General features: G+C 38.7%; 1 protein-coding gene across 1 annotated transcript in view; it reads left to right on the forward strand.

Annotated features, from left to right (window-relative positions):
- STPG2 (sperm tail PG-rich repeat containing 2) overlaps positions 1 to 27,915 on the forward strand; it is a 629,437-nt gene that overhangs the window by 45,476 nt on the left and 556,046 nt on the right. Inside the window, exon 5 of the mRNA XM_075201509.1 lies at positions 27,567 to 27,682. Coding sequence (XP_075057610.1) covers positions 27,567 to 27,682 — 116 coding nt within the window. The remainder of the gene's footprint in view (positions 1 to 27,566; positions 27,683 to 27,915) is intronic.

Genomic DNA, 27,915 nt, shown 5'->3' on the forward strand with positions numbered 1-27,915 from the left:
TGCTAGTATTAAGGGGGCAAAGCAAGGACCTGGTGCCTGTACCATGTGTAAGAATTAGTGAAAAACATTATACAGGGGCCGGGTCCTTGGATAAAGGGATGTGGTTATAAAGACAAATTTTTGTTTTGTTTCAGGTTTTTTTTAATTAATGTGGTAATAATAAAGGTGTTGTGGTTTATTTACATTTTATTTTGTGGCACTACATGGCTCAGTAAGCCCTGGGTTCAGGGTGACATTTATGGTTCTCCAAGTGCCAGCATGCCCTGGGTGCCATGGGTATGCTTGCGTTTGTACAAGCACCAGCACACCCACATTGCTAATGGCAGCCCGGGCTCTCCGGGACTTGTAGGTCCACTAACTAAAATGGTGTTTTTAACTTTTTCACACATTCCGCACAATTTTATTACCCTACACCCATCACCCCAGGGATGTTCCTCCTAGAGATAGGGCCCGCACAATTATTTTGCGGATCCCACTCCTTAGGGAATCCCACCCACTGCTGAACAGCCTGGGGTTGGTTTGTCATTATGGCAGGAGGACCCCCGCTGCTTGTCCCCCTGCTATAGTGCCATCCACCCCAGGTGGTTGGCCTAGTGCTGGTTTGTGTGAAATCGGGGGGACCCCAAACATTTTTTTCCCCGATTTTGCCGCAACCAGCACTAGCCTGGCAGCAGTAGGGTTAATAGCAATAGAGAGGAGAGGGCCACACGCATTTATTTTTTACACAGTAAAAGGCCAGTATGTGAATCGGCTGTAATGCAGCACGATCTGCCTGGTCAGCAGGCGCTGACAGATACATACGTACCTACAGCGTCTATGTAGTAGGGAAGGGACAGAGCAGCCCTGCGCCCAAATTCAGATCTTGTGATCCGTGACTTGATGAATTCGGGTGCATGCAAAGCCGAAATACAGGTGTCATATTCTGAGCGCAGGTTGCGCTCAGAATATGTGCTCTAATAAATCAGGCCCAATATATTTAATTATTCACAATAATATGCCACCAATAGTACTTCTTAGTAATATGCCAGCAGTAGTACCATCCAGTAATGTTTAAATATTCATGTCCACTAATATGCCAGCATTAATGCTTAATAATTAACCAACAGCATCACCCACTTAAAACCTAGTCTTATTACAGTTAATTAGACAGTGAGTGTATACTCAGATCTGAGAGTCATATACTGGGTCTGGCAACCGTGCTGTGCACCTACCTTCTTAACCTCTGACTGGTATAGACAGTCCCTGACTGCTGTGCGTTGCATAGACTTTGTGGCCAGAGAGTGCCTGCTGTCATGCAAGCAGTTCATGTTATTAGAGTGTTGAGACTTCATGACTGGCAGCATTTTGTAGTTCCACACAGATGTAGATGCAGGGGATCCACTGACTATGGCAGTACAAGTATTACTGTCTGCCCTGTCACCAATCCATTCAGTAAATATATTACCTACCTACTGCTTCCTGTCCAAACCCCAACCAGGTGCCGCTTGACAAGAGGCACTTGTTGCCTATGCCCACTGTGAAGGAATACCTTGAGATGGCTGTGTTTATTTTATTAAACCTTTACAATATAGATAGATAATTTAGCTTGTTAGTATAATATAGTTTAGTATTGTTATAACGTTGCTTAAATTAGTTGGTAGTTATCATAGGACATTAGTGTTTAATTAGGTCAGGTATAGGTTAGTTAAATTAGATTAGAGCAGGGGTTGGCAACCTTTTTCTATCAGTGTACCAGCTAAAATCTAGTCAAGCCCAGGTGTGCCAGTTGTGTATATACAATAATATTAATAGTTATGGGACCAACAAATAAATGTTCATGTAATGCCACACAATAGTGCTCCCAGTTCAAATTATGTCACATAGTAGCACTATCAATTTATATTTTGCCACCCAGTAGTGCCCCCAATTTGTATTATACCACATAGTAGAACCCCCAGTTCATAGTATGTCACATATTTGTACCCCCAGTTCATAGTGTGCCACATAGTTGTGCCCCCAGTTCATAGTATGCCACATAATTGTGCCCCCAATCAGGGCCGGATTAAGGGAATGGAGGCCCCTTGGCTAAGGGGACCTCCATTCCCCTGTCAGGCCCCCCCCTGTGAGCCGCCCAAGCGCTTACCTCCTTCTCCTGTCCCTGTAGTCCTCCTTCCGTGGCGCGATGTAAGCTCCTTACTGAGGAGATCTCCTCAGTAAGCAGATTACTGAGCGCTGGGGTAGGAGGACTACAGTGACAGGCTCAGCAGCATTGATCGGGCCGGGGGCGCCCCTGCCCCTGAACCAATCAATAATGCTGCACTTTCAAGGGCCCCCTGGATGCCCGAGGCCCCTGGGCTGTAGCCCAGTTAGACCTCGGGTTAATCCGGCCGTGCCTCCAAATCATAGTATGCCACATAGTTGTACGCCCAGTTCATAGTATGCCACACTTCACTGGGAATCGCTGCGTTTGGCCCCGAAATATGGTACATGACGGTATTTATGTGCCTTAATGAATCATGCATTTAGAGTATAAGGCTTGCTGTATTTATTAAAAATACTTTGCATGAAGGGTTTACTGTGTGTACTAATCAAATTGTATTTGCAAAAGTTGTGCAGAGCGGATAATAGAGAATTATGAGTATTTTAGTATGTGGTCAGGGTCAATGGTACTTTAATTCCATCACTGAATAAGGGAAAACATTATACATTGAATGCTGGTGAATATCAACATATTTAAATATGCATATATAATCACTTTATTACAGTAAAAAAAACATTAACAGTTCTAAACATCATTTATGGCATAATAAATGTCAACAGAATGTATAATTTCCAATGAGAGTCTATAACAACTAAACTAGTGGAAAACTTTAAATTTATCAGAATTTTATTAGGTTACAATTTTATTAGGTTACAAAATGTGTCTTTCATTTACCATGTCTTATATGTTGCACATTTTTAACTGAATGTACCGTGGCTTTTGTAATAATAAAAATATAATTCAGCCTTGAAGACTAGCATTGACAATGGCTCAATAATATCTCCAGGTCTTGTAATCCTTACACATTGCACAGAATGAAAGTACTTTCTCTTTGATTTATGAGTTTAAGTTGAAATCATCCATCACAAATCAATATGGTTTGCCTCTTTGCGTTTTAAGTTTTGTAACTGCGTAGAGCATTTTTTATGTAAACCTGCCAGAGCATAAACTACAGTAGCTACAATACTCACTTAATGAATGTCTTCTCTTAAGAGCTTGCAATTACATTTTATTATAGGAATACAGATCAACTGAACACAAAGATTCATGCACATACTTCAAGAAAGAGAGGGCTCATTTACTTCACAGACAAATACCTTCTGTGTTGAGCAGTTCTTATGTGTGTTACTAGATGCTATGCATTAAATACTAACTCAGCTAAGGAAAAAAGGGAATATATAACAGAGTTGCATATGTCTGTACAAGACCAAAACAATTAGAGGTTTAAAGGAAAACATAATCATTTATACAATTTAATCATGATGGTATATTTAAAAAGCATGTGAGTCTGAGAGCTTTAGGTCATAAAATCTATATTTATGCAGAATAACTAGTTAGAGGGGATAGTCACTCTAGAACATTTTTAAATGAAGTACTTTTCTACCCTTAGACAGAATGAAAAAGAGGGATAAGAGATGGTGCACATGTGGGGGGAAAGTCTGTATAGATTCTGCCAAGCAAACACGGCAGGGGTAAGAGAAGAAACAGGGAAACAATAAACCACCCATATGAAGAGTGGACAAAACAATAGAAAGCTCCAGTACAAAAATTCTATATCCACTTTAAACATTTCAAACACATGCCTTTGTTTTCTCTGCTAACTTGTCAAATACAGTACCAGCATATTATGTCAGTAGTGTTCCACACATTATAACCAGCAGTGCTGCCATCACTATCAAGCAGAGATGTTCACTGACCCCACGTGTTTTGGTTTTGAATCTGTATTTTTGGGGAAAATTGCTAAAATATGCTAAAATCACATAATTTGGTACTTGTTTGTACCTACACTATTATTAACCTCAATAACACTAATTTCCAGTCATTTCCAGTCAATTTTGAACACCTCACTGGTCACAATATTATTTTCATCCACTTTCGGTCAAAGCAAGCTGGCTGGATGATAAGCGACAGAGCTATGGCACAAACACACAGCAGTTCACAGCACATTTAGGAAACATTGCCACACAGCAGTGGCAGAAAAGAAAAGTGGTGCAAGATGGAATTGTCCTTCGGAACTCCCACCCACCCTTATGTTGGATTGACATAATATGATTGGTGGGCAGCAGAGTAGACAAGGTTATAAAGTCAACAATATAATGACATTGACAATATTATTAGGACATCAATTGATTTGTAGACAGTATTTATTAGGTTGACACTTCAAATGTAGACAGTATTATCCCTAACTCTAACCCCGTCCCTATCCCTAGACCTGTCCCTATCCTTGGACCTGTCCCTATCCCTATCCCTAGACCTGTCCATATCCCTAGACCTGTCCCTATCCCTATCCTTAGACCTGTTCCTATCCCTATCCCTAGACCTGTCCTTATCCCTAGACCTGTCTCTATCCCTGTCCCTAAACTTGTCCTTAAACATATCCCTAGCCTTATATAAATACTGTCCACATTTGAATAGTCTACCTAATCATACTATCCACCATGTGAATTGGCGACCTAATAATACTGTTGAAACCTCAATTGTCGACTGTTACACAAGCTGATAGACCAAGCCCAAAATGTCAAACAGTGCAAAATGGATTGTCCTTGGGAAATATGTTAAAAAGGTTTAACAAATTCACACAGAAACAGGAGGGGTAGCAGGTTTAACAAACCAATGAACTGTAAGACTGGAATCACTTGACTCAAGCTAGCAGTGTCTGAACTCACTTCACAGATGACTACTTTGAATGGTTTCAGCACCTTGCACAACACGGAAAGTATTCTCCACTGCGCTTGATTAAAATACATCCCCCTCCTTTCCCAATGTCATGGCTTGTGGAGTAAGTGTGGATGGCTTTTCACTGTTCCTCCATCCTCAGCAGCATATACAGGGTGGAATTCCACCTTGTTACCACATCTTACTTCATTTGGTGGCAGGGCAAATTAAATTGTTCTTGTAGCTGCTGCAAACTCCTACATGCTGTTGCCGAATGCCGGAAATGTCATGAAATTTTACGGCCAGAGACAGCATCTCCTGCACGTACCTGTCATTTTTCAAAAAAGCTCTGCACCACCAGGTTGATTATGTGAGCAAAACAGGGAATGTGATGGAATTCACCTAACTGTAATGCTCTCACAATATTGGTGGCATTATCAGAAATTACATAACCTGAGGAGAGTCCAAGCGGGATAAGCCATGTAGCAATGACATCCCTTAATTTTTGCAACAGATTATCAGCTGTATGCCTCTTAGTGAAGCCGGTGATACACAGAGTTGCCTGCCTCTGAAAAATGTGACGTACTTGGTACATGCTGCTGCTGTTCCTGCTGGGGAAGGCAAAGCACCAACCCAGTGGGCTGTCACAGTCATATAATCTTTAGTTTGCCCAGTTCTGCTTGTCCACATATCTGTGGTTAAGTGTACAGTGGGTAGAATGACATTTTGTAGCCCATTAATTACATGGCGCCGGATCTCCATGGAGGGTGGTACTTATAGAATCCAAAACTTACAAGATCTGACGATGCAATGATGATGTTTTGCGTCGTTTTCAGTTCCAAGGGCGCTAAAAAGTACTGAGCCGTCTCGGCTTGGATCTCCGATGTTCAGGTGGGCTCAGTTTTCCAAAAACTGAGCCTGAGCATCTCCACTATCAAGTAGTGCCAAAAGAAGAACAGGAGTGCTCCACATATTATAACCAGCAGTACTCAGTCATCAACCTAGCAGCAATGGGAGACTTTTGCAATACAAAGTCCACCACTGCAAAATATCAGTGCAACCATATCTTGTGGTCATGTTTCGCCGCATGTGGGCTTACAAAGGCACTGATATTTAGGAAAAATGTCAATTAAAGAACTGTAATCAATTTAAATGCAACCCAATCTGACTACAATATAGAGCTGAATCTGAGGTATGCAGAACAGGCTCAAGTAAAGTGTTCCCACAGCGTGCTCTATTACCAGAAAGCAGGTAAACATAATTGTATGTGCTACTCCTTTTTTAATGCTATGCTACTTTCCATTTGTGTTTACAGAGAGCTCCTTGTTCAATCAGGTGTTGAATTAATTTTTAAAGTAAATGTACATTGTCCATTCCAATTGTGGATCATGCAGTAAATTGAGGTTTACTGTTTACATTTTCAGGTACAGCAAATAATACAGTACACAATTACCATGCTACCTGCTACCCATGATTTCTAGGAGAGAGACTGTTGAATGGATGCAGGATAATTTATAAACTTTTACAATGGTGGGTGTGTCTGTTCAAAAGAATGTCATCACAGAGGTCTCATAAGCAGTTACAAAGCAGTTCATGAATCACCAACATGGATCTACATTCTAGTGAATATCCATCAGCCATTTTAAAGGTTAAATAGTCCATATTATTAAATAGACTATTTTATAACAATTCCCTAATAAACTATATGTATAATAATAATAATAATAATAATAATAATAATATATTATATTAGTGCAAATCAGGTTGCACTCTGCAAATTGTATTATTATTTACATATAAATCCGACATTAACACAGGGTTCATAAATGTGGACTAAACTTCAACTGGGTTTTCAGGATATCATGGCGAGAGATAAGGGAGGTCAGGAACAGCACACATTAATACAAACAGCAGAATTATTATAGGTAATGTTGGGGCCTCACTAGAGAGACCTTTTCTCTATCCTTCTCCTAATGCAGACTATCAACTGCACTGTCAGTAGTTGAATTTTTGATGCAGACTAGATAAATGTATGCAGTGAACCATAAGTTAGCAATACTGGCAATTTTCAGCAAGGCACCTGCTTTTGCTGACCACTGCGGTATTTTTTTTTTCAATTTTTTTCTAGCATTGTTTCCCTTAGATGCTTCAAATATTTTATTATTAGCCAAATTGATTAATTGGGTGATGGTGGCCTAAGCTAAGACCTATATGATGCACAAATGCTGCATTCTTTTATCTGCAATTAGTTCAGATGTATGTTGCTTTACCCACACACTAAAAAGTGCGCCAGTCCAAAATAATTCAAGTGTACTGTGCAGGACTTGTATTTTATATATACATTCATGTAAAAAATAAAATACACACTCTTTTTACAAATCAAAACATGATTGTGTAGTCCCTCTGGCTCAAATGACATTCTATATTGATATAAAGACAGTAAGGGTTTAATTACTTTTCATACATGGATTTTTGGGCGGGATTCAATTCAGCGTGACATCCATGCAATATACAGCTGCACACACTTCTGGCTATAATGGTACCTAAAACAACTCTGATGTTTTAGTCATAATGCTCCTACAGGACCTCAATAAGAACTGAATTCCCTCTGTATATTAGCTTATTTGTTGTTGAATAAATAATGACAAAGTTAATCTGTTATATGTCACTAAATTAGATTTTAGGATTTGGTGATGATTAGGTAATTGTTTATAATGAAAAAAAAAACAGATTTGAAAGAGTACTTTATTTCTTTACGTGGCTGTTTATCAGTTTAACTGACCTGTATGCAATATGGTATACATAATTATAAAATATACATATTTGGCACATTTTTAATAATTATTAGAGATGTTCACTGACCCCTGTGTTCTGGTTTTGGTTTTGGATCTGGATTAACTTCGTGTTTTGGTTTTGGCAAAACCGCCCTTGTGTATCTTGGTTTTGGTTTTGGATCCCCATTTTTTTTTGCTTAAATCACATAATTTTGCTTTTTTTCCCCCAACATTATTATTATCCTCAATAACACTAATTTCAAGTCATTTGCAGTCACTTTTGACCACCTCACAGGTCACAATATTATTTTCATACACTTTCAAACAAAGACTGCAGCGACCTGGCTGGATGCTAAGTGACAGAGCAATGACACAAACACACGACAGTTCGTAGCACATCTAGGAAATATTGCCACACAGCAATGGCAGACAAGAAAAGTGGTGCAAGATGGAATTGTCCTTTAATAAGGAAATCAGTTATGGTTCATTCGATCGCTCCTCCCGTTCCTTGGATAACTGTGGTAATTCTACAGCTAATACATGGCGACAAGCGCTGACCCCCCCCAGGATGCGTGCTTTTATCAGACCCAGACCAATCCAGGGTGCCAGATAATGCACTAAAAAGAACCCTTGTAATTCACAGCAAAAAGCAAGTTCATCACTGAGCTTCGAATCAGCCCCAATTCCCCAAAAATAATAATAATACAGTTAGGTACCTTTGACGTAAAGTGCAGATTACAAACACGTGCAATACTGATGAAACTGCAGCAAAGTGGAAGGTGATACATGTAGACGTCTATTTAGACATCCGCTTACATTACTTCTGCAAGCAATGTTGTTCTTTGTTAATAAAACTGTTGTCTTTATACCATTCAAAAAAATTTAAAATAATCCTCCACCATTCTTTGGATGTTGATAGTTGATAGTAGGATCATGTGGAGTTACAACAGAGGTGTCACTAATTCTGGTCAATTCTTTTACAGTAGACCAGATGTCAAAATGTTGTGCTGAGTCATCTGCATCATCAATGGGTGTCTAAGATTTTTGCAAAGCACACAACAGTATATAGCACATGTAGGTAACATTGGCACACAGTGTTAAAAAAGGACATGCACACTTTAACAAACCAAGCACTTCAGCGACAAGGAGTGCCACTTTGAGGCTGATGTGCTTGGTTTGTTTGGGCCCCCACAAAACAAGCTAACAATGGGCTTAAGGCACCTAAGGTAACAGTGCTGTTAATGAACTCTACTGTGGCAAGATGTTGTTCCCAACAGCTTGCCATTAACTCGCTTCAAATGGCGTAACATAGATGAGGTTCCTAGATGGTTAATGTCCCTACCTCTACTGACTGTGGCTTTTCAAATCCTACAAATGGCTAGACAACTGTTGTCAGGATTTGTGTAAAAATAATTCCACACATAAGAGGTGGATTTTTTGGTCTTATGCCCAGGCATGACAATGGCTTTCTTCTTATCACGTGCAAGAACTGCTTCCACCGGTGCAGGACTTACACAAACAATATCATCCTCACTAACATCCTCATTAGCGCCCTTGTCAGCTACACAAATATCCCCTTCATCCTGCAATTTCATATTCGCATCCTCAATTTGTATATCACCGGCTATACTTAGGCTGTTCATGCACACATCTGCAGAAATGCTGAAAGGGACCTTCTTCATGGGTAAACTATTAGAAAGGTCAGGCTTACACATAGCACTTGTGGATAGACTCTCCTCAAGGATTTGTGTAATTTCTGAATCTGTACATACATTTTCCTCTAATGCCTTACTGTTTTCTTCCAGCTCGGCTTTTACTCATAAAAGTTTTTGACACCACTTTTGGAGCCGAATGACAAGGTCTTGCTTGGTCATGACTGACCATACAAGAAGATGTCTCAGTGACAGTTACAAAACTAGCACTCATAGAGAAAGCTGAAGGCCTTATTCTTTCCTTGCCACTGCGTGTATAGAATGGCATGTTGGCAAATATATTTTTTCCTGCAGATAACTTTGCCTGTATAACAGGTCTTTTTTCTTGACCAAGGTAAAAGGTGTTTTTTTACATTTTTGTTACCCTGACTTAAAAACAATATGCACTTTAACATAGACTTTAGCAGATGCCGTAGAGGGATTACTATTACCATGACTGGTGCCAGCAGCTGCTTGGTGCTCCTAGTCTTCTGTGTACTGCTGTGAATCCATTTTGATAACACAGTACAATGTGACTGCAGATTTAGAAGAGAAAGCCTGCCAGCCCTAGTATTTGTATTTCAGCAATGACAATTAGCAATGGAGCTCTCCTGAATGTCACTGGAAACTTTGAAGAACACTGCTACCCCTCCTCTTTCTTTTCTACCTATGACCCTGCCCAACTGTACTAGAGACTGCCAAGAACCGTGCTACCCCATCTGTGTCCTCTGTGAAATGGCGCTGGATCACCGTGGAGGGCAGTACTTATAGAATCCAGAACTTGCGAGATCCGATGACGTAACAATAACGTTTTGCCTTGTTTTCAATTCCGTGGGCGTGCGGAAATTCTGCTAAGTTCGGGTGTGTTCGGTTCTCGGGGAACCGAGCCTGAGCATCTCTAATAATTATACATAATTTTGTATTTGCTTTAATTCTGCGGGTGTTATTTGGTAAAGAGCTCAATAAGCTGTTTCTTGTTTCTATGGAACATGGTAACCACCACATTGCTGCTTAAAGCTGTATCTATTTACGTCATCGCATCTAATTTCTATTTGGCTGTATCTATTCTTTAAGCTACTGGTTCTGGCTTAAAATCTGGCCTATGGGACATGTAGGCAAAGCTTTGCTTGTCTCTGCACATATTTCTTCAAATGAGTATTAAATCACTCTTGTTTTTTAAAGCAATTATATTTTATAGCAGATCTATGTAAATACCTTCTATTGTAATCTAATTTTGTGCATAACTGGATATGTATTCAAACCATTTCTTTATACATTCTGGAATGTGCTGCACATAGTACAATTTTTCTACATAAACATACAAACTATACAGGATGAATTTTAAACAATAAGATGCGAATGCTTTCATTAATAATTTGGAAATTGCTTTCTATTCAGGCACAGAAAAAGTAATGTTCACATAAAGATAACAATAAAATTAAATAATTTGTGAAAAAATCAAAATGATAAAAACAGTTTTATCACAGCAGTAAAACATGTAGACTGATAAAAGGCTAAGCATAATTTAAACTTTTATACTTCTGCACCATCGTGATTAAGCATTTATGTGGGTGTAAATAAGAGAAATTATCACTTCCTACTGGATCCTGGAAAAACTGCATTTGACCAATAATAAAGTTGCAAAGGGATCGGAACAGCAGGAGGTAAACAATATAGCTGTATAATACATGTATGGACTGTGGAAAAAAAACTACTTGTATGTATGTATATAGGGTGTACCAAATAATATGTTAATCTTTATTTACTGTCGCGGTCCTCTGTTTTTCTTGATCGGATTCAGGACCCTTGGGTCTTGCTAAAGCAGGAGTGTAGCTGAAACTGGGGTCTTGATAAAATCTTTTTTTTAATCTGGAATGCACAGAATAGCGCTAGCAGGATAGCAGTCTAGGACCAGAGCAACACTCTGGAACTTTTCGTGTGGACTCAGCACCGGCACCTGTAACCAGGCACACAGAATTGGAACCCACTACTAAGAACTCATAATGCGCACACACGGAAAATTAGGAAAAAATTAGTTGGAACTGGGGACAGGAATTTAGAACTGTGATTAGGAATGGATGACTCAAGACTGTGAGAGAGCCACAGACCTGGAACCCACACACAGATACACAGAACTGGAACTGAGCCCTCGAGACTCATAACCAGCCCTGGCTACAGAACTGGTGATACCAACAAAACCTAGAGCACTGCAGAATTAGCACTAAATGATGCAAAGTTCTTGCTGAGGTATAAGCACTCTTGAGGAATGCAGAATTCTTTCAGAAAGATGAGTAGTTTGGAAAATGCAAGGTATTTGCAGACAGTTGAGCACATTGAAAAGTGCAGAATGTTTTGCAGAAAGATGTACATTTTGGAAACACAGGGTACTTGCAGAGGGTTGATCACTAGGCAATGCAGAGTACTTGGAAAAAGATGATAACTTGGAAATGCAGGGTATTCAGGAACAGTGCTGAAAACAACTGGAGCCTGGAGCCAAGAACTATCCTCAGGAGAGAAAGTGTGTTGTTCTGACAATGAGCAGATCACAGCAACTTGTTTAAATAGGGTGTTCCTAATAGCTATTGGTTGCACAGATCATGTGATCAATGCTGCTGAATCTGGTTGGTCTGGACAGATTACCTGACTGAATTCAAGATGGCCAGCCCATGCAGCAGAACAAAGAGTATGTCCTTGCTTGCAAATGAAGAAGTAGTGGCCAGGAATGCTGTAGGAGGGACCCGGAAAGCCATGAGATGATGGCGTTGAACATGGTAAGTACGACTAAGACCCCAAAGTGTGACATTTACCGATTAGAAGTTTGGTTCAGAACAGCTTAATTTCTTCTTGGAACACTGTTAGTAAAATGTGAAGTCTTGGGAGCAGTGAAATTTGGTATAGCTGGTTCGTTAACAAGTAAAATCTCCAGTTCTTTCAAATATAAACCAGGCATGAAAACATGATGATCAGATTAGCAACTAATTAATGAGCACAGAATGAAGTCTCTAGTAATGGTAGTCTTAGACAGCTGTAATAATTAAAGATCTTCAGAGATACTGGCAGTATGTAGTACTCCAAACAGTATAAATAACAGCACTGATAGTAGACAATAGTACTCACAGATGCAATCTTGGACATGGAGGATATCCAATTTTCCTGATCACCTGGAGGCAGTAAAGTCCAAACGCAACTGGGGTGAGCCCAGAGCCCCTCAGTACAGTATCATCAGGCAGAGTGATATTGAAAGATTTCTTTCCAAGTCAGTGGTCAGATGTTTCCCTCACAGAAGAATTAAGCTGGATGCCAAAAAGCTGAGTTGGAGAAGTAATGCTGTTTGCCGAGGTATAGGTTTGATGCAAACTGGTAACTGAAGAATCTCAGAGAGCAGGCTCTTCAAAAGTCCAGAGTAACTTCTACCACTGACAAAGGTTGCATAGAACGGGAGGGAGTTTTAATCTCCAAAGGTTCAGTCAAGTCAGGAGAGAAGCACACCCTAAATTAATGAAACAGGTGTGCAATGACTCATACTCACCACAACTTGAGGTAATGATAACATACACAGTCAGTGATTCATGCTCACAAGAGTTAAAGAGGTAGTCCAAATACTTAGCATTACAGAGTTGGGAGACAAATGGCAGTTGATGAAATTTCTTAAATCCAACCTATGCCCTGTAACTTATCATTTATAAAGCAGTTATGGCTTTTCAGCCATCTCAGGATAGTTAATAATTGTAAACATGTTTTCCATTAAAAAAATAATATAACAAAATGTGAGTTTCATATATTCCAGCTAAACCAATCTTTGAAGAATTAATGTGAAAGCATTTCACCATATTTTGGAAATCAATTATTTTTCCCTGCAGCCAATTATGTCAGTTATTATGTGTCTGATGCATAATAAATAAAAATAGAATCAGAGTTATAGAAGGCAATAATAGTGATTATTATGCATGATAGGCTAGATGTACCTAATTGTTTACTGAACATGCTGCTTATAGTAAGTTCTTAGCTCAGTGGTTTGGAATATGAAGAAATAATTGTCCTCAGACTTCTTCAAACTTACAGTACTGCTGTATTTCTTTACTACGGATGCTACTTACAATCGCTGGTCATGCCACAATGGAAGCTATCTATTTGACATCTTTTTAATAATAGGAAGCCAATGCAATTTATATTTGTTATTGTTTTATTGGTAAAATTCACTGTGGTGAAATAATTGCAAAAGGTAAGGTGCTGACTCAGAACAAAGCAGTGCATGGGAGTGTTTAATAAGACCTCCTATTTTAAATGGCCGTATAAGTTTACATTGGTTTTATTTCTAAGGTTTATTTCTGGTGTTGCTGAGAATGAATGTAGACTTTAAGACAGTTAAGTTTAATGTAAGGAATATGAAATATAAATCCATGTGTCGGAAAGTATTATGTATAAATTGTTCAGTAATATACTATTAAAACACAGTGGCTTGTACTTACCATACTTGCTGGATACCTATAGTATTCACCTCTGACTAGCTCCCACTGGTAGTTGAGGCCAATGTTTGGGACAACAGTAAACCAAGACTAAAAGATTAAAGACTAAACCATGGCAAATATCTGTATGAGACTAAGTGGGTCTTATCAGGAGTAGTTAATCAGCATTAATAGGTTGTCCATGCAGGACATAAATAATGGAGGTGCAAATGCAAGTCGGGTAAGACAAAATTTGCCAGGTAGAAATAAGTATAAAATTGCAACTGGGATACCTACAATTAGCCAGAACTTAGGTATCAGAATAGAGCTAAGCAAATTGGTAAAATATGCAATTTAGTGAAGAGAAGAAATGACTTTGTGTAGCACTACTAAAAAAAAACCACATCAATACAAATATTTTTTGCACAGTGCTTTAATTAATAGAATCACTATATATAACCCATATGTGTAGCAGACATGTCTAATATGAATTTACTGACTTTATCTTCTTTCTGTAGCCTGTGGATATATTTATCGTAACAAAACAGCCAGATTTCTCAAACACTTATAGTTGTTGATCACATCTTCTTGGATGATATAAAGAGCCTGAAAGGCTATAAACAATCTAGTGAGGCTGTTATGGGGCCTTGAGGGGAGGTTGGGGGGGCAATGATGGTCCCTGCGCTTCAGAGTATCCACAGTGAATCTCTATTTGGGGCTTCACTGTGATGTCTAAACAGAGCTGGGGCCTCGGGATGGTGGGCACATTTTGTTATGGTGTTTAGGCTTTGGTTATGTTCTGCCCTTGTCTGTGGCTGCACATGGGTGCGGGTAGACAGGATCAGTGGTTAGCAGACCAAATTTAGGTGAGTTGACTCACCAGGGCCACAAGGCTCATGTGAAGCATACTGTTATACTGAATATGTGCTTGGGAGATATTTGTGGGGCTCCAACTGATAAAAGAAGCAGAGCAGAGGTTGATCAAAAGAAATTAACACTTTAAGAGCGATTAGATAGGTAGGATTAGAACCAGGATAGAATAGTGCCTTCAAGACCCAAGGATTGTTCAAATGGCTTGATAGTATAATGTCAGTAGTGCAATGATCTGGATTACACTTTTGAACCCAGAGCCTGTTGTTGACAGCCCAGTTCCAGTTATGTGGAAGCCTAAGAAAGACTTAGATCTACGTTCTGTTCCACTAAGGTTCAGCACTGCAAGGTGTACTTTAATGATAGTCAGCAGTTAAGGTGTGATTAAAGCAAACTGTTAAAGAAAAACAGCCCCAAAATCTTAAACTCATTATTATGTGGAGTTTACTGTCTGAACATTAAATCTGGTGTCTTATATTTGATTCACTGTTTGCCTGTACTGCCAGGTCAAATAGTCCCCATGATTCTCTTATAGCTTTATTTTACTTTGGCTTGCCTAACTCCAACATGCCTAATTTCAATATGCGTATTTGAATGCAGCAAGCAGAGTAGAGAAGAGCAGTGTGTGCATCATTAGAGGCTTCTGGGACATGGTTGGTTGGGCCAATTATACAGCACAAGTAAGACACCAGATATAATGTTAATCTACATATAATGCTACATTTTACCTTTGGGTGGATTTCTTTTATAATCACCATTTATATGTTTTTCATTCTTATAAACTATTAATATGTTTGTGAAAGGGGCCCAATTACAATATGTGTATATATTTTTTTAAATACAATATTCATTTTTTTCTCAGGGAAAATAGCTAAATTGTGTCATAGCCATATTAGAATTATACACCTGTTTAGGTGAATTGTGATTCGTAATATATTTGGCATATTAAAAATTTAGCTCAGAGCTACAGCTATACTGTTTTGTGGAGTTTTTAAAGGACAATAGGACTTAGAATGCAGCTATCTTTCTGGACTGTACCAAACTCCTTACCTGTCTTGTTTAAAAAAATATGTTATTTATGCCATGCTAGCAGTAATCTACTCTAATAAGTGGTGAGAAATATTGAATCAATTATCCATATTTTGTGTTAATCAAAATCAAATACATATGTGTTATTCGTAGCTATGCAAAAAGGTGAATTTTAGGCTGCACATGGAACCAAAACACATTTTTTAAAATGTTTTAAATGTTAGGAATTAATGTATTGAATAGAACATTTCATGTTTAAGTTAATACTTGTTTAACATAGGGCCAGGTGCATTATGTATGTGTTGAAAAAATCACTTCCATCTAGGAGAGAGCATAGAATAAAGCAGGGTTAGGCAACATTTTTCTCCTTGGGTGCCAGTAGTTGAATATTCCAAAGAAAAAAAATTTGCAGAGTGCTACCTCCATTACAACATATAGGGTTGGTTCAAGGTTTCCTGTGCTCTAGGCAAAGCTTAAGTGTACCGCTCCTCCTTCCCCTTATATCCACTTCTCAGTATCTCTCGGGTTTGAATTTTTGTAAAATAAAAATAATAATTCTTAACTTCTCCTGGCTGGCTGTCAAGGCTGCAGTCCAATTGTATTAATGCCCAGATGCACTGGGCATTAGCTGATGCCAAACGCTGTCCAAGCTCCACTGCTGCCCAGGGAAAATGCAGGATTTCTAGAGTGGGGGTTCCAAATGTTGGATTTTGGAACAAAATAAAAATAACTTGTCACAATTAGCTGGCAACAGACATTCTGTTTACTTACCCTATACATACTGATCAACATACATAGGTTGCACTGGTATCTCACACCTGATACACGCTGATTACTATACAAGTCCCCTGCCCACCATCTTTTCTTACACATGCCCCCCTGCCCACCAGCTTTTCTCTCATATACTACCCCTTTCTCACCAACTTTTCTCATACATAGCCAACTGCTCACCAGCTTTCTTTCACATATTCCCTTCCCACCAGATTTTCTCTCACATTCCTCCTACCTACCAGAGTTTTTCTCACATGCCACCTCCTACCTACCATCTTTTCACTTACATGCCCATTTGCCCTCCAATGTGTCCCATATCACCCTTTTACTTACCTGACTCTCCAACAGTGCACTCAGCAACAGCCCGTCTCCACGAGAGGTGCTTCCCAGATCCAGGCACACTCAGGTGTCACTCAAAGTGGAATAAAATATGCATTGTATGCAGATTCAGAGACTGAATTCCTAAGAGTTTTCACATTCTGTAATATATTCAATCCTGGGCTCTGATAAGATAATGGCTAAAACAGGAAGTTAATTATGTGATCACCCATTACTTTTACAAACGTGAGCAACACAATATTCAAGAGCTTTTAATGTTCGTTCACAGAATTGTGGAAATTCTGAAAACAACATCATACTGTACATTTTGGGTCATGGAATTACTATTCACCTATACACCAGTACAATAGTGAATTCTGCATCTGTAATTTAAACAGTTTGATGTTCTCTACAGTATGGTAATCGACCAAGAGGACAATTAAGAAGTGCTTAGTAGAGGAAATACCTTCAGCACCTTGATAATACAGTAATATGATAAAAATAGTAATTGTGGGGCAGAAGTGAGCTATGACATACTGACTCAAGCTTCCACACCATGGAAATCTGTTAGATCTTCTATATTCATTTACAATATTTATACCAATACGTATAAATGGACAACCAACAATTTATCTCACGTTTGTGGCATATACCACAGGGACATAGTTATGTATGTTACACTTCAAAGTATCATTCTTAACGAAAACTGAATAGTCAACTTGTTTATATGGACAACTTTCTTTAAACTAAGTTAAATGTGCTGCTAACTGTAAAACTTGATTACATTGCATTTATTTCCCAAGCCGAAAGCCATTGATTTATTTCATGAGGCATAAAACGCTAGCAAAATTCTTGTAAATTATCTATCAGTACAGCAATTTTCTTTTCATAAATGTGTTTTTTTTTACTCCTTTCTGCATTACTTATAATTTTATCCTTTTAACGTAATAGTAATTTTTTTTTAAAATATGGACATATGTATTGTTTTTACTCCTCGAGTGAGGACTATGAAGCGATATGGGACAGTTATAGGCCCTGTAGTATTAATTTTCACATCTGAATTATATATGAGTGTCATTGGAAAAGGTGATAAAGATGGTTATGATCTAAGCTGATTCTTTTTTCTTTATTTTGACAAGAATATCCACATGGAGTATAGTATTTACTATTGAAATGCGGAGTCAGTTACTTTGCTTATGTATGGTAAGCAATTAAGGGACAGCTTTGTATTGCAATACCTTCTCGTGCTTCTAGTCCATTCTGAGGAAGGTTTCTTTGTTTCATTAGAATTATGCATGAATTCTCAGATTCCATTGGGAATATCACAGATGTTTAGCAGCCAATTTAAAAAAATAAAATGAATAAAATGAAAAATAAAAAGGATCATTACAGAAAAAAGAATAAGAGACAAAGTATAAACTCACGTACCATTTCAAAATATGAAATATATAAAACATTAACTCATATAAGTGTAAAAGACTATATAGTAGATTTGGGTGTAAGAATAATAGTATTGACAAAGCATCTCCTATTGCATGAATGAGAATTTAATGCCTGTTTAAAACAGACAAGAATTAGCTGGAACCTTGCTGGACCATTATAGGCTTATGGGGACCCACTGAATTGGAGTAATAACGAGGTCAATTAAGTTAGATTTAGGGGTAAATTTATCAAACCTTCCTTTAAGGAAAAGAGGAGGTGTTGCCCATGGTAACCTTTGAGATTCTAGTATTTATCTACTACATACCACAAAATGATAGATAGAATCGGATTGGTTGATATGGGCAACACGTCCACTTCTCCTTATTAGAAGGTTTGGTAATTCAACCCCTAAGTATGTTTCTTCATCTAATTTAATTACACTTGAAACTAAATTTTTAGTTTTGTGGAATTATTCTTTCCAGTTCTGTTATAAAAATATTTGATTTATCAGTTATTTACATATAGATAATTATATTATATACCGTATTTGCCGGCGTATAAGACGACTGGGCATATAAGACGACCCCCAACATTTCCACTCAAAATATAGAGTTTGTTATATACTCGCCGTATAAAACTACCCCCTCTTCCGCACACCTTCCACACACCAAATAAAACGTAAAAGAACATCAGATTTTATTTCAACATGTTAATTTATATTCGAATGCCTATGACATGCAGGAAAACTGTCACAAGGCTGTATGTTATCAAACATGTACAGTAAACATAAAACAGTGCAAGTTTATTAAACGTAATTCACTAGTCAATGATAGAAGGAAGATAACAAATAGAGGGAGAGAGCAAGTACACACTTACCCCTTGGCATAATCTTTAATGCTTTTTCATTTGATTTCCAGTCCCGAACCATCTTTTCTGTTACTCCATATTGTCTTGCAGCAGCACAATTATTATGTTCCATGGCAAAGTTTACAACTTTAAGTTTAAAACTTGCATCATATTTCTTTCTTTTTGCTGGTGCCATGATAGGGTTGATAGGGGTTTGACTGCTGGACATTTTCTATGCTGTATTGTACTGTACAATGGTGCAGTACTGTGGTTGGCTTGTGGCTGTATACAAAGCCTGATTGGATTGGTCCCTGCTCCCTGTCTGCCCTCCGTGTCAGCAGAACGGGCCGGTCACGCCGAAAAGGCTGGCACCCCTGTATCGCTGCTGATGCTCGACGCAGCCACGCTGATGACCCACCGCGGCCGCACTGGATACCGCGCGATACTGGACCCGGTGTATAAGGCGACCCCCCCACTTGGAGGCATGTTTTTCAGGGCAAAAAAGTAGTCTTATACGCCAGCAAATAGGGTAATTGTATACTTAGTACCAATGGTTACTACAATTTAAGATTTTATTAATATTTTAAGTGCAATCATTATCATCATTTTGTCACCCACATCAGTCCCTACCCCATTGGAGCTTACAGTCTAAATTCCCTAACTCACACACACACAGACAGACAGATGAAAATAATTTCTTATAAATTAGATATACTCTTAGTCTACACTTATTTATTAATATACTTGACTTGAATGTAGCCTGCTCTCCACATGGGTTTTCCAAAGAAATAATTATAATTGTGTGAAATGACTACTTAATTTACAGTGTATTTGTATGCATGATAGTGATGCTTCATTATAAGCAACGTTTCGAGCTCTTCCATCAGGATGTGGAGGTTCTTCTTGTTGCTGGCTCTTGAGCAGACGATATACAGCTGTCTGTGTGAACAGCACAGGTTCTTCAGGTTGATCCCTGTCACTGAAGTACTGTCCCTTGCTGATGATGATAACAATGCACAGCTTGATGGTGTACTGCAGAAACTTGAACTCAAATTGGTAGTCACTTGGCACGAGTGGGATGATTGATATGAAGATACACCTTCCCTGGGCACAACTTGTTCATATGGTGACCTTTATGAAGTGGGGTTTCAAGCTGCACACTTTTAAATGAGTTCAGTTGCAGAGTTGTGGGACTTTAGTGTCAGTTTTTGAGGAGGCATTCCTGGGGGGTTGAGAATTGAGGAATTTGATGGGTTAGTTGACTGAGTATTCGTCATTTGTTATGCTGTTTATTGCCTTATATGTCTTCTCACTAGGGAAATATTCATATATATAATTATTATTTATTATCCTTTATTTATATAGTGTGAGTTCATCACTGCACATTTTTGAATTTGTAACTGTTCACATCATTCCCAGCCCCATTGGAATTCTAAATTCCCACAAGGGTCCATTGTGTTAGCAGTCAATTAACCCTCCAGTATGTTTTTTCGACTAGAGGAGGAAACCAAAGCACCCAGAGGAAACTAATGCAATCACGGGGAGAACATACAAACTCCAATGCAGATGGGGCACTGATTGAACTAAAAAATAATAGTATAAAGTCTTTCAGGTACCATCTCCGCACTGTCCATAGGTGCCAAGGACGGACGCCTGCCCTTCGTGACGAGCCACGTCCTGTTGCCTAGCAATGAGGTGCACTTTTGCACTTCGGCTGACGCTGCGAGCGAATGCACAGTAGACTCGCGTCCAGTTGCTAGGCAATGGGACGCTTCCCTCTTCTATATGTCGGCGGTCAGGTGCAATCTCACACCACCAATCAGGGGCCACCCTTACATATATTAAACTCTTCCTTAGCCCATTCTGGTGCCAGAATATTGGTTTACCAGTGTCACGAGCACCCAGCCTGTCTCAAATACAGATATCTGAACAGCTGGCCGTGACTGGCATCACCTTAGTCACTTAGCTATGAATATACCTTTTCTGCCACCACAAAGGATTTAGCTTTACGTTCACCAATACCACTTATGAATGTTTCACACTTAAATCACATACACATGTAGCATGAGCCTCCCTGGGCTTCGTAAGTTCACAAAGAATCACGGAGAGTACACTAGATTAAATTTATTTAATCTGAAAAATGTTTCCAAGGCTTAGTTACAAAAACGTTAATAACAAGACATACAATAAGTTGCACAAATAATTTTCAGAAATAAAATAGGAAATAAAACCCTTGTCACTACTTACTAGTTAAGACTTGCCGTGTGTGAGGGAACACAATTGAGAAACATGGGACAATTCAGTCTTGAGAGACCCCTTCATGAAAATGCACACTGTAATGTCTAAAGCAGAAGATTTTAAACCAGTCTTACATGCTCTTCACCCCCACCTTAGGAATTACATTTTCAATTAAAACAGATTGATTCCCAAAATGACACAGAGATTTTCAAAGTGAGTTATAGATGTCCTGAGATCTAGAATGTTCACAGGGCCTGAGTTCTCACCTCTGCTCGTTCTGCTTGGCTAGATGTTTTACAGCTTTGGGGCTTCAAACTCCTCCGAGATGTTTATCTATCCCGGGCCTGGCCAGTTTCGAAAGATTATTATTATTATTATTATATGCATAGGTTCAGACTCATGTAATTTAGCAGACATTAAGATTACATTACAAGGTTACATACAATATACATTGTCCTACTTGAATATTAATGGAAAATAACAATAGTACATAATCGTCAACACCAGCTCCAGCGTTTCTGTCTCCTGTTCTCTGTTCCTGCTATTGTTGTATCGGTTCTGTCTCCTGGCTTGTTCCTGAAAATTCTCTTGTCCAGCGATTGGGTACTACTAGTTTATCTGGATTCTGACCTCTGGCTCGCCTCTAACCATTCTTCTGGACCTTCCTTGTATACTGCATTATCGTTTGGTATCCAACCCAGACTGCATGACCATTCCTGTTCTCTATCCACTGCACTGGTAACTAACTTGGAGAACAGCGACCTGCGAACTTCACGCAGCCAAGTCCATACCTCCATGCGGGGGTCCCTGGTGAATACCAGGAGTGCGTTAGACTCCGCGGCTCCCTGTTTAGTTGCGCCAATACCAGTCAGTGTCTCCCTTAGAGTCATTAATGTGACAAAGTCTAATTTAACTTACAAGGTTTGAAAGTTTCTTTTCCCACAGCAGGCTGACAGGATGTGTCTGCACTCAGAGCAAACAGAGCAGCTGATGAGTACTCCTTTTTAAAGGGGAGGTGGAAGTGTCACCTGCCCATCAAGCTAGGGCTGGGGTTGGAGTGTCAAGTATAAAAACCTGCATGTTTCCATTGTTTGGTGTGACCGCTTCTAAATAAGTTGGCTGGTGTCTAGAGAGAGAGCTGGTGTGTGTCTAGAGAGAGAGCTGGTGTGTGTCTAGAGAGAGAGAGCTGGGGTGTGTGTTAGTCTCACCAGAAAGTATCAGAAACTTATATGTTAAATATGTAATATGTATATATATATATATATATATATATATATATCCCATAGATTGTAAGCTTGCGAGCAGGGCCTTCTCACCTCTTTGTCCGTTTTACCCAGCTTGTTTATTAGTTTACTTTGTTTGTCCCCAATTGTAAAGCGCTACGGAATATGTTGGCGCGATATAATTAATTGATGATGATATATATAAATACATCAAATGCCTTTCTTTATATACTTTCATGCACATAAAAATCTTTCTACAGGATTGTGATAATAGGCTCTCTTCATGTAAGATTAAACAGTGTAATTTTCTAAGCAAGATGTGAAATTGCTTTCTGCTGCTAGTTTCGACACTGACATATGAGGTAGTGTTGGAAACACACTGTGAACTACCTGTGTGCAGCCATACTGGAAAGCAGTCCATTAGTGCCTAAATGAATGCACTCCAAGACTTTTAATTCTTTGCTGAATCTATTTCCATATTTAATTGTGGAAAGTCAGAGGAAAAAGTTACAAAGCACCTCTTCATCCATTTTGTTGTCACCGGGAGTGGCGATTAGTAATTCTTCTTGGAGTTATATTACAATGTTCACTTAAAATAATGTAGATCCTTGCTGAGTTTGCTTCAATTAAGCCATATTTTATTTGGTAATGACTAACCAAGCTGACAGTGACCTTGAAGTGGATATTGTCAACACTTCTTGGCACAAAGTACGTAGTGATTTAAAGTTATTAATAGAGCATCAATTTTTTCTTCTGTCCATGTCAGTATTTTTAAAAGGCTATTTAATTCAATTACAAATGTGATTTTTTTTTACCTGAGTAATGCTTATTTCTTAGGCTTCTCAGTTAAGTAGTAGTCAATTTATATTATTTTAATGCAGTGATTTCAACCATCATATGATGACATAGATTTTTTTTAATGTATTCCCTTAAGAAAGAATAGGCTCTCATCAAACCACTTAGGAAAGGGAAATATGTTTGATCTCCTGTTCTTATAATTACAATAAATGTGCATTGATTCTATCCACGGATCAATACAAGCTATATGTAGGTAAAATCTTGTAATAGGTGCAGTTTATAATGTATAGGAACAGAGTAAGCAGTTTTATTTTTGTAACCAAACGATTATAGCATTGATAGCTGGAAATAGATATTGCTTGTCATTGGCTTAAATGGCAATTATTGAGATTAATCACGTAGATGTTCTTTGTTCACTACTTCCTTTATTTTAAATATTTCAGCTTTAATTATTACAAAGGTTTGAAAATAAAAGTAATTTGAAAGGAAAATACTTATGTTAAAACAGCTGTGAAGAGTCTAGTGTATAATTCAGAGGTCACATACGTATTTATGTATAAATTGTAAATGAGTTGTGTAAATTATATCACTCCAGTGTTCCGGAGGTATACTTATGTATTATAGGGTATAGGATACTCAGTACTGATGATCGCCTTATATAAAATCATAAAGCAATATGCAAATTAAATGACTAATGATTTAGCTCATGAGATGAAGCTTCTAGTCTTTACGTATTTCTTAACCAGCTACGTCTGTCTTCATTCGCAAAATTTAAGGTATATTATTAGCCTGTGCATGGCATGATCGAACACGGACAGTGAAAAATTAAACATGCTTTCCCTGAACCTTGCTCCGTCATTCATCTAGGTGAGATGGTCACATGTACTCTATTTAGAGGGCTCCAGACAAATACATGTATGAAGTCATTGCTGCAAATTTTTGAATTTGTAACTGTATGTATACATGTCTCCTACATTCACATGTGACAGACTGGAGGATAGATAGATCAAAAGATACCCATGTACATAGCCTTAAGTTTACTAATAGATGTCAGGGGAAAAAATAAATCTGAATACCTACTTTTAAAAAGTACTTGTCACAAATAAGTTACTGCAATATAATAGTGTATTAGAGCTTGAAACACTGCAACAATTTTCTATTTCTTTGCCCAGCTCTTTTACTTGGTAAGAACAATTTTTAAACCCATTAGACCATTAGGCAATTTTTAATATACATAGAACTTGCACGTTTGTCAGTTTTGCTTTTTCTGTGCATGCTATGTTTTATTCTTGTGTCACATTTTGGGGTGTGAGGGCTGGATCCTATAGTCCGTTTGAGGCCCTCAATTACGGGAGGGTTGAAGACTTCAGTCCCCGAGGGAAACCTTAGCTTACAGTGGTCTCCCCGGAAAACTTTGCCAGCCAGGTGGCGTTAAGAAGTAGCCGGGTGGGGCAGTGTATACTTTGCAATAATATTGAAAAATGTTGGAAGTTATTGCCCACACCTTCCAGAACTGGTCAGATTGGTGGTCAGTGGTCTAACACACTCTGCTGGCTGTAGTCTTCACATACTGTGTGTTCTAATTGGAAACACAGTGTTTTCTATTATAATATGACTCTGTTGGGCTCCAAGGGCCAGGTGGCAAGTAAAAACAGCCGGGTGGAGCACACGGGAAATAGGTGCTGGAGAAAACACTGGCCTACATCGGGGAAAGGGGCCCACTTGAGTGTTGTGGCGTAGTGGGTCTAAAAAAAATTCTGCCTAAGGGATCGTGAGGCTTCAAGGGTTGGGGACTTCAAGGGCCCCGTAACTTTGGTGAAAGGTGGTCTGAAGACATTTTTCCCCCTCAGTGGCCTTATGGCTTTGGAGGATGAGGAGGAATGAGACCTAGTACATGTTGGAACGAGTTCAAAGTACCAGCTCTGCATTGCGGGATTTACATGCACTACGTGGATTGTGAGCATGCACATCAGGCTTTCAATCAAAATAGTGTATCAACATTAGTGTCTTTTTAACAATTTTCTTTGATCCATGGTTTAATTTTAATGACTAATATACTTTATCTTTTAAAAACCTGCATCAGGTGACAAGGCAGGAGGAGGCATGGTGACACATCGCATCACCTTGGCCCCGCCTCCCGCTATGAATGGCAAAGTTCATGACATTGCTTAGCAGGGGAGAGGCTTGATGATGTGAATCATGTCATTAAGCCATGTCTACTCTTCCGGAAGTCCAGGAAGACTCCCCAAAATTTGCTTGTACTTCATTTCATTTAATTCATTTAGGGACCTATTTATGAATTGCCACATATGCACATATGCCCTTCATTAAGTATCATCCCTCATTGCAATAATAAAGGATGGCATTTCTCGGCCATTTATTAAAAAAAGGTACTGGGATAGCACATCCGATAGGAAGCTGCCCTGACTTCTAAACTAACAACTCCAGATTCTGACGCTTTAATGTGTGAGTTATCTAGTTAACAAAGGGGAGAGCTGGAAGGCTTGCGGAAATGGATCCAAACAGGTGGGCTGCCATGACTTCAACTATGGCCCTTCAGTCGGCTAATTCAATCTTATTTTCTGCTTAATACACAGAAAATGAGGCAGAACAGGGGCAGCCGACTTCCATGTGGAATGACCTCCTCTGCACACGGAGTAGGAGGTGGGAGTGCAATGTGCTCTCCCTCTTTCTTCTGTGCAGATCTTGTGAAGGCTGTAGGGCTGCAACATGCAGACCTTAAGCTAAGCCAAGATGCGTATAACTGTATTAAAGAAATGCGATTAACAATTAAAGAGTGCAAAGAGAATGCTTATTACAGCTGGAGCATCTGTTATCCCCAATGAGATCACCCATTATATTATCATTGTCAGTTTTTGCCAGTAATCTGTTTGATTTACACCAATTCTAAAGGTGGCTACCCTACATATCATTAACCTTTCCATAGCACACCACCCTACAATCCCATACTAATTACTCGTTCACATCAGTCCCTGCCTCAGTGGAGGTTAAAATCTAAATTCACTACCACATGCACACAGACACTCTTACACACTGGGGACTTTTATTCCCCTTCAGTTAGAGGCCTACTAACCTACCAGTATGTTTTGAAGTCAGAGGAGCACCTGGAGGACTCCTGTGCAAACATCTGGAGAACATGTAAAATCTATAGCACCATGGTTAGATTTGAGCCCAGGACCCTTGTTAAATGAAAGACACTAGGCAGGATGCCCCTCATGTATCTTTCTGTTTGTGCTGATCTCTCATTTGCAATAAAAAATCACTATAAAAAAATGAAAATGATTAGGCTGAATGACTGGGTTTTACTTACTGCTTAGGGGTTTTGCTAATATTCAGAGGCTGTGCTAGTTTAGGCTTTCAACATCTAAATGAAACGCTGAACCTACACTAATGACTTTATTTTAAAAAGTGACTTTCTTTCTCATGCGTGGATGAGAGCCGGGTAAGGAGCATTCATGTAGGGAACATGATGTCCTATATACTGTGTTTAATGTAACATCCCGCATAATACAAAGCAAAAGCAAATTCTAATATAATTATATTTCTGTAATCCTGCACAGTCACAGCTATTTTATCCCATTTTGTCACAATATCTCTTTACATAGTTCTGAACTTCTGGTATCACAGATGATATCATATTGATCTACAGTTACTATGAACCAACATAAAGGTAGAAATAAATTACTTATGATATGTATCACAATCTGGGATATAACATGGTAAACATTAGGCATTAGACAGAGTAAAGTACATCACTTCCTATGTAAGAAGGGTAAAAATATAGGCATTCATAGTTATACTAGTTTTTATAAAAGTAAGTCATATGTCTCATGGAGGAGGGTTAACCAGAGTGCAAATATCCATACAGGAGGAGGGGAAGACAAGTTGGCACTACACAGTTGGGGACTGAGCTCCCTAAAACTGCCAAATTACCAGTCCTACAACAAAGTGACCTTTGTAACCCAATGATAGTGGCCTTGGATGTGTAAACACAGGTCTTATTGCAAGTTTTTCGGTCTTAACAGTCGCAGAAGCAAGTTTGTGCTTATGAACAAAAATCCCATTTATGTGAAAATATCTCAATGCCACATATGTGTGTATGCAGGTTTACAGAGTTCATTTACATTGCACTTTGCATTGTAATTCTTTCACATAACCTTGCAGCATACAGAAAGACTTTACTTGAACAGCATAAAGATCATGTTTTGTTTCTATTTATGTTTAAGAAAGAGACTTCTGCAACAATAAAATACAGAGGAGTGCACTTCGGAAAGTACTCAGGAAAGCGAACTGAATTTCAAAACCTTGATGTACCTGGCCCAGGGGAATATGAGATAGATCAGTAAGTATGACTCTTTTATCTCGTTACTAACTCTAACTTAGCATGTCACTTATTATTGTGCTTACTCAATAACAGATCCAAAGCAATTTGATTTGCTAAAGAGACGTTTAAATGGGTATTTATGCCCCAGCTTGTAGCACTGGCAGATTTTATTGCATTGTGAATTACATTCTAGCATTTAACTGCTATAGTGCTGAAATAGGAACTGTCAAAAACAGTTTTCACATAATGCA

This window comes from Mixophyes fleayi, chromosome 1, assembly GCF_038048845.1.
Source record: "Mixophyes fleayi isolate aMixFle1 chromosome 1, aMixFle1.hap1, whole genome shotgun sequence".
NCBI classification, from domain to species: domain Eukaryota; kingdom Metazoa; phylum Chordata; class Amphibia; order Anura; family Limnodynastidae; genus Mixophyes; species Mixophyes fleayi.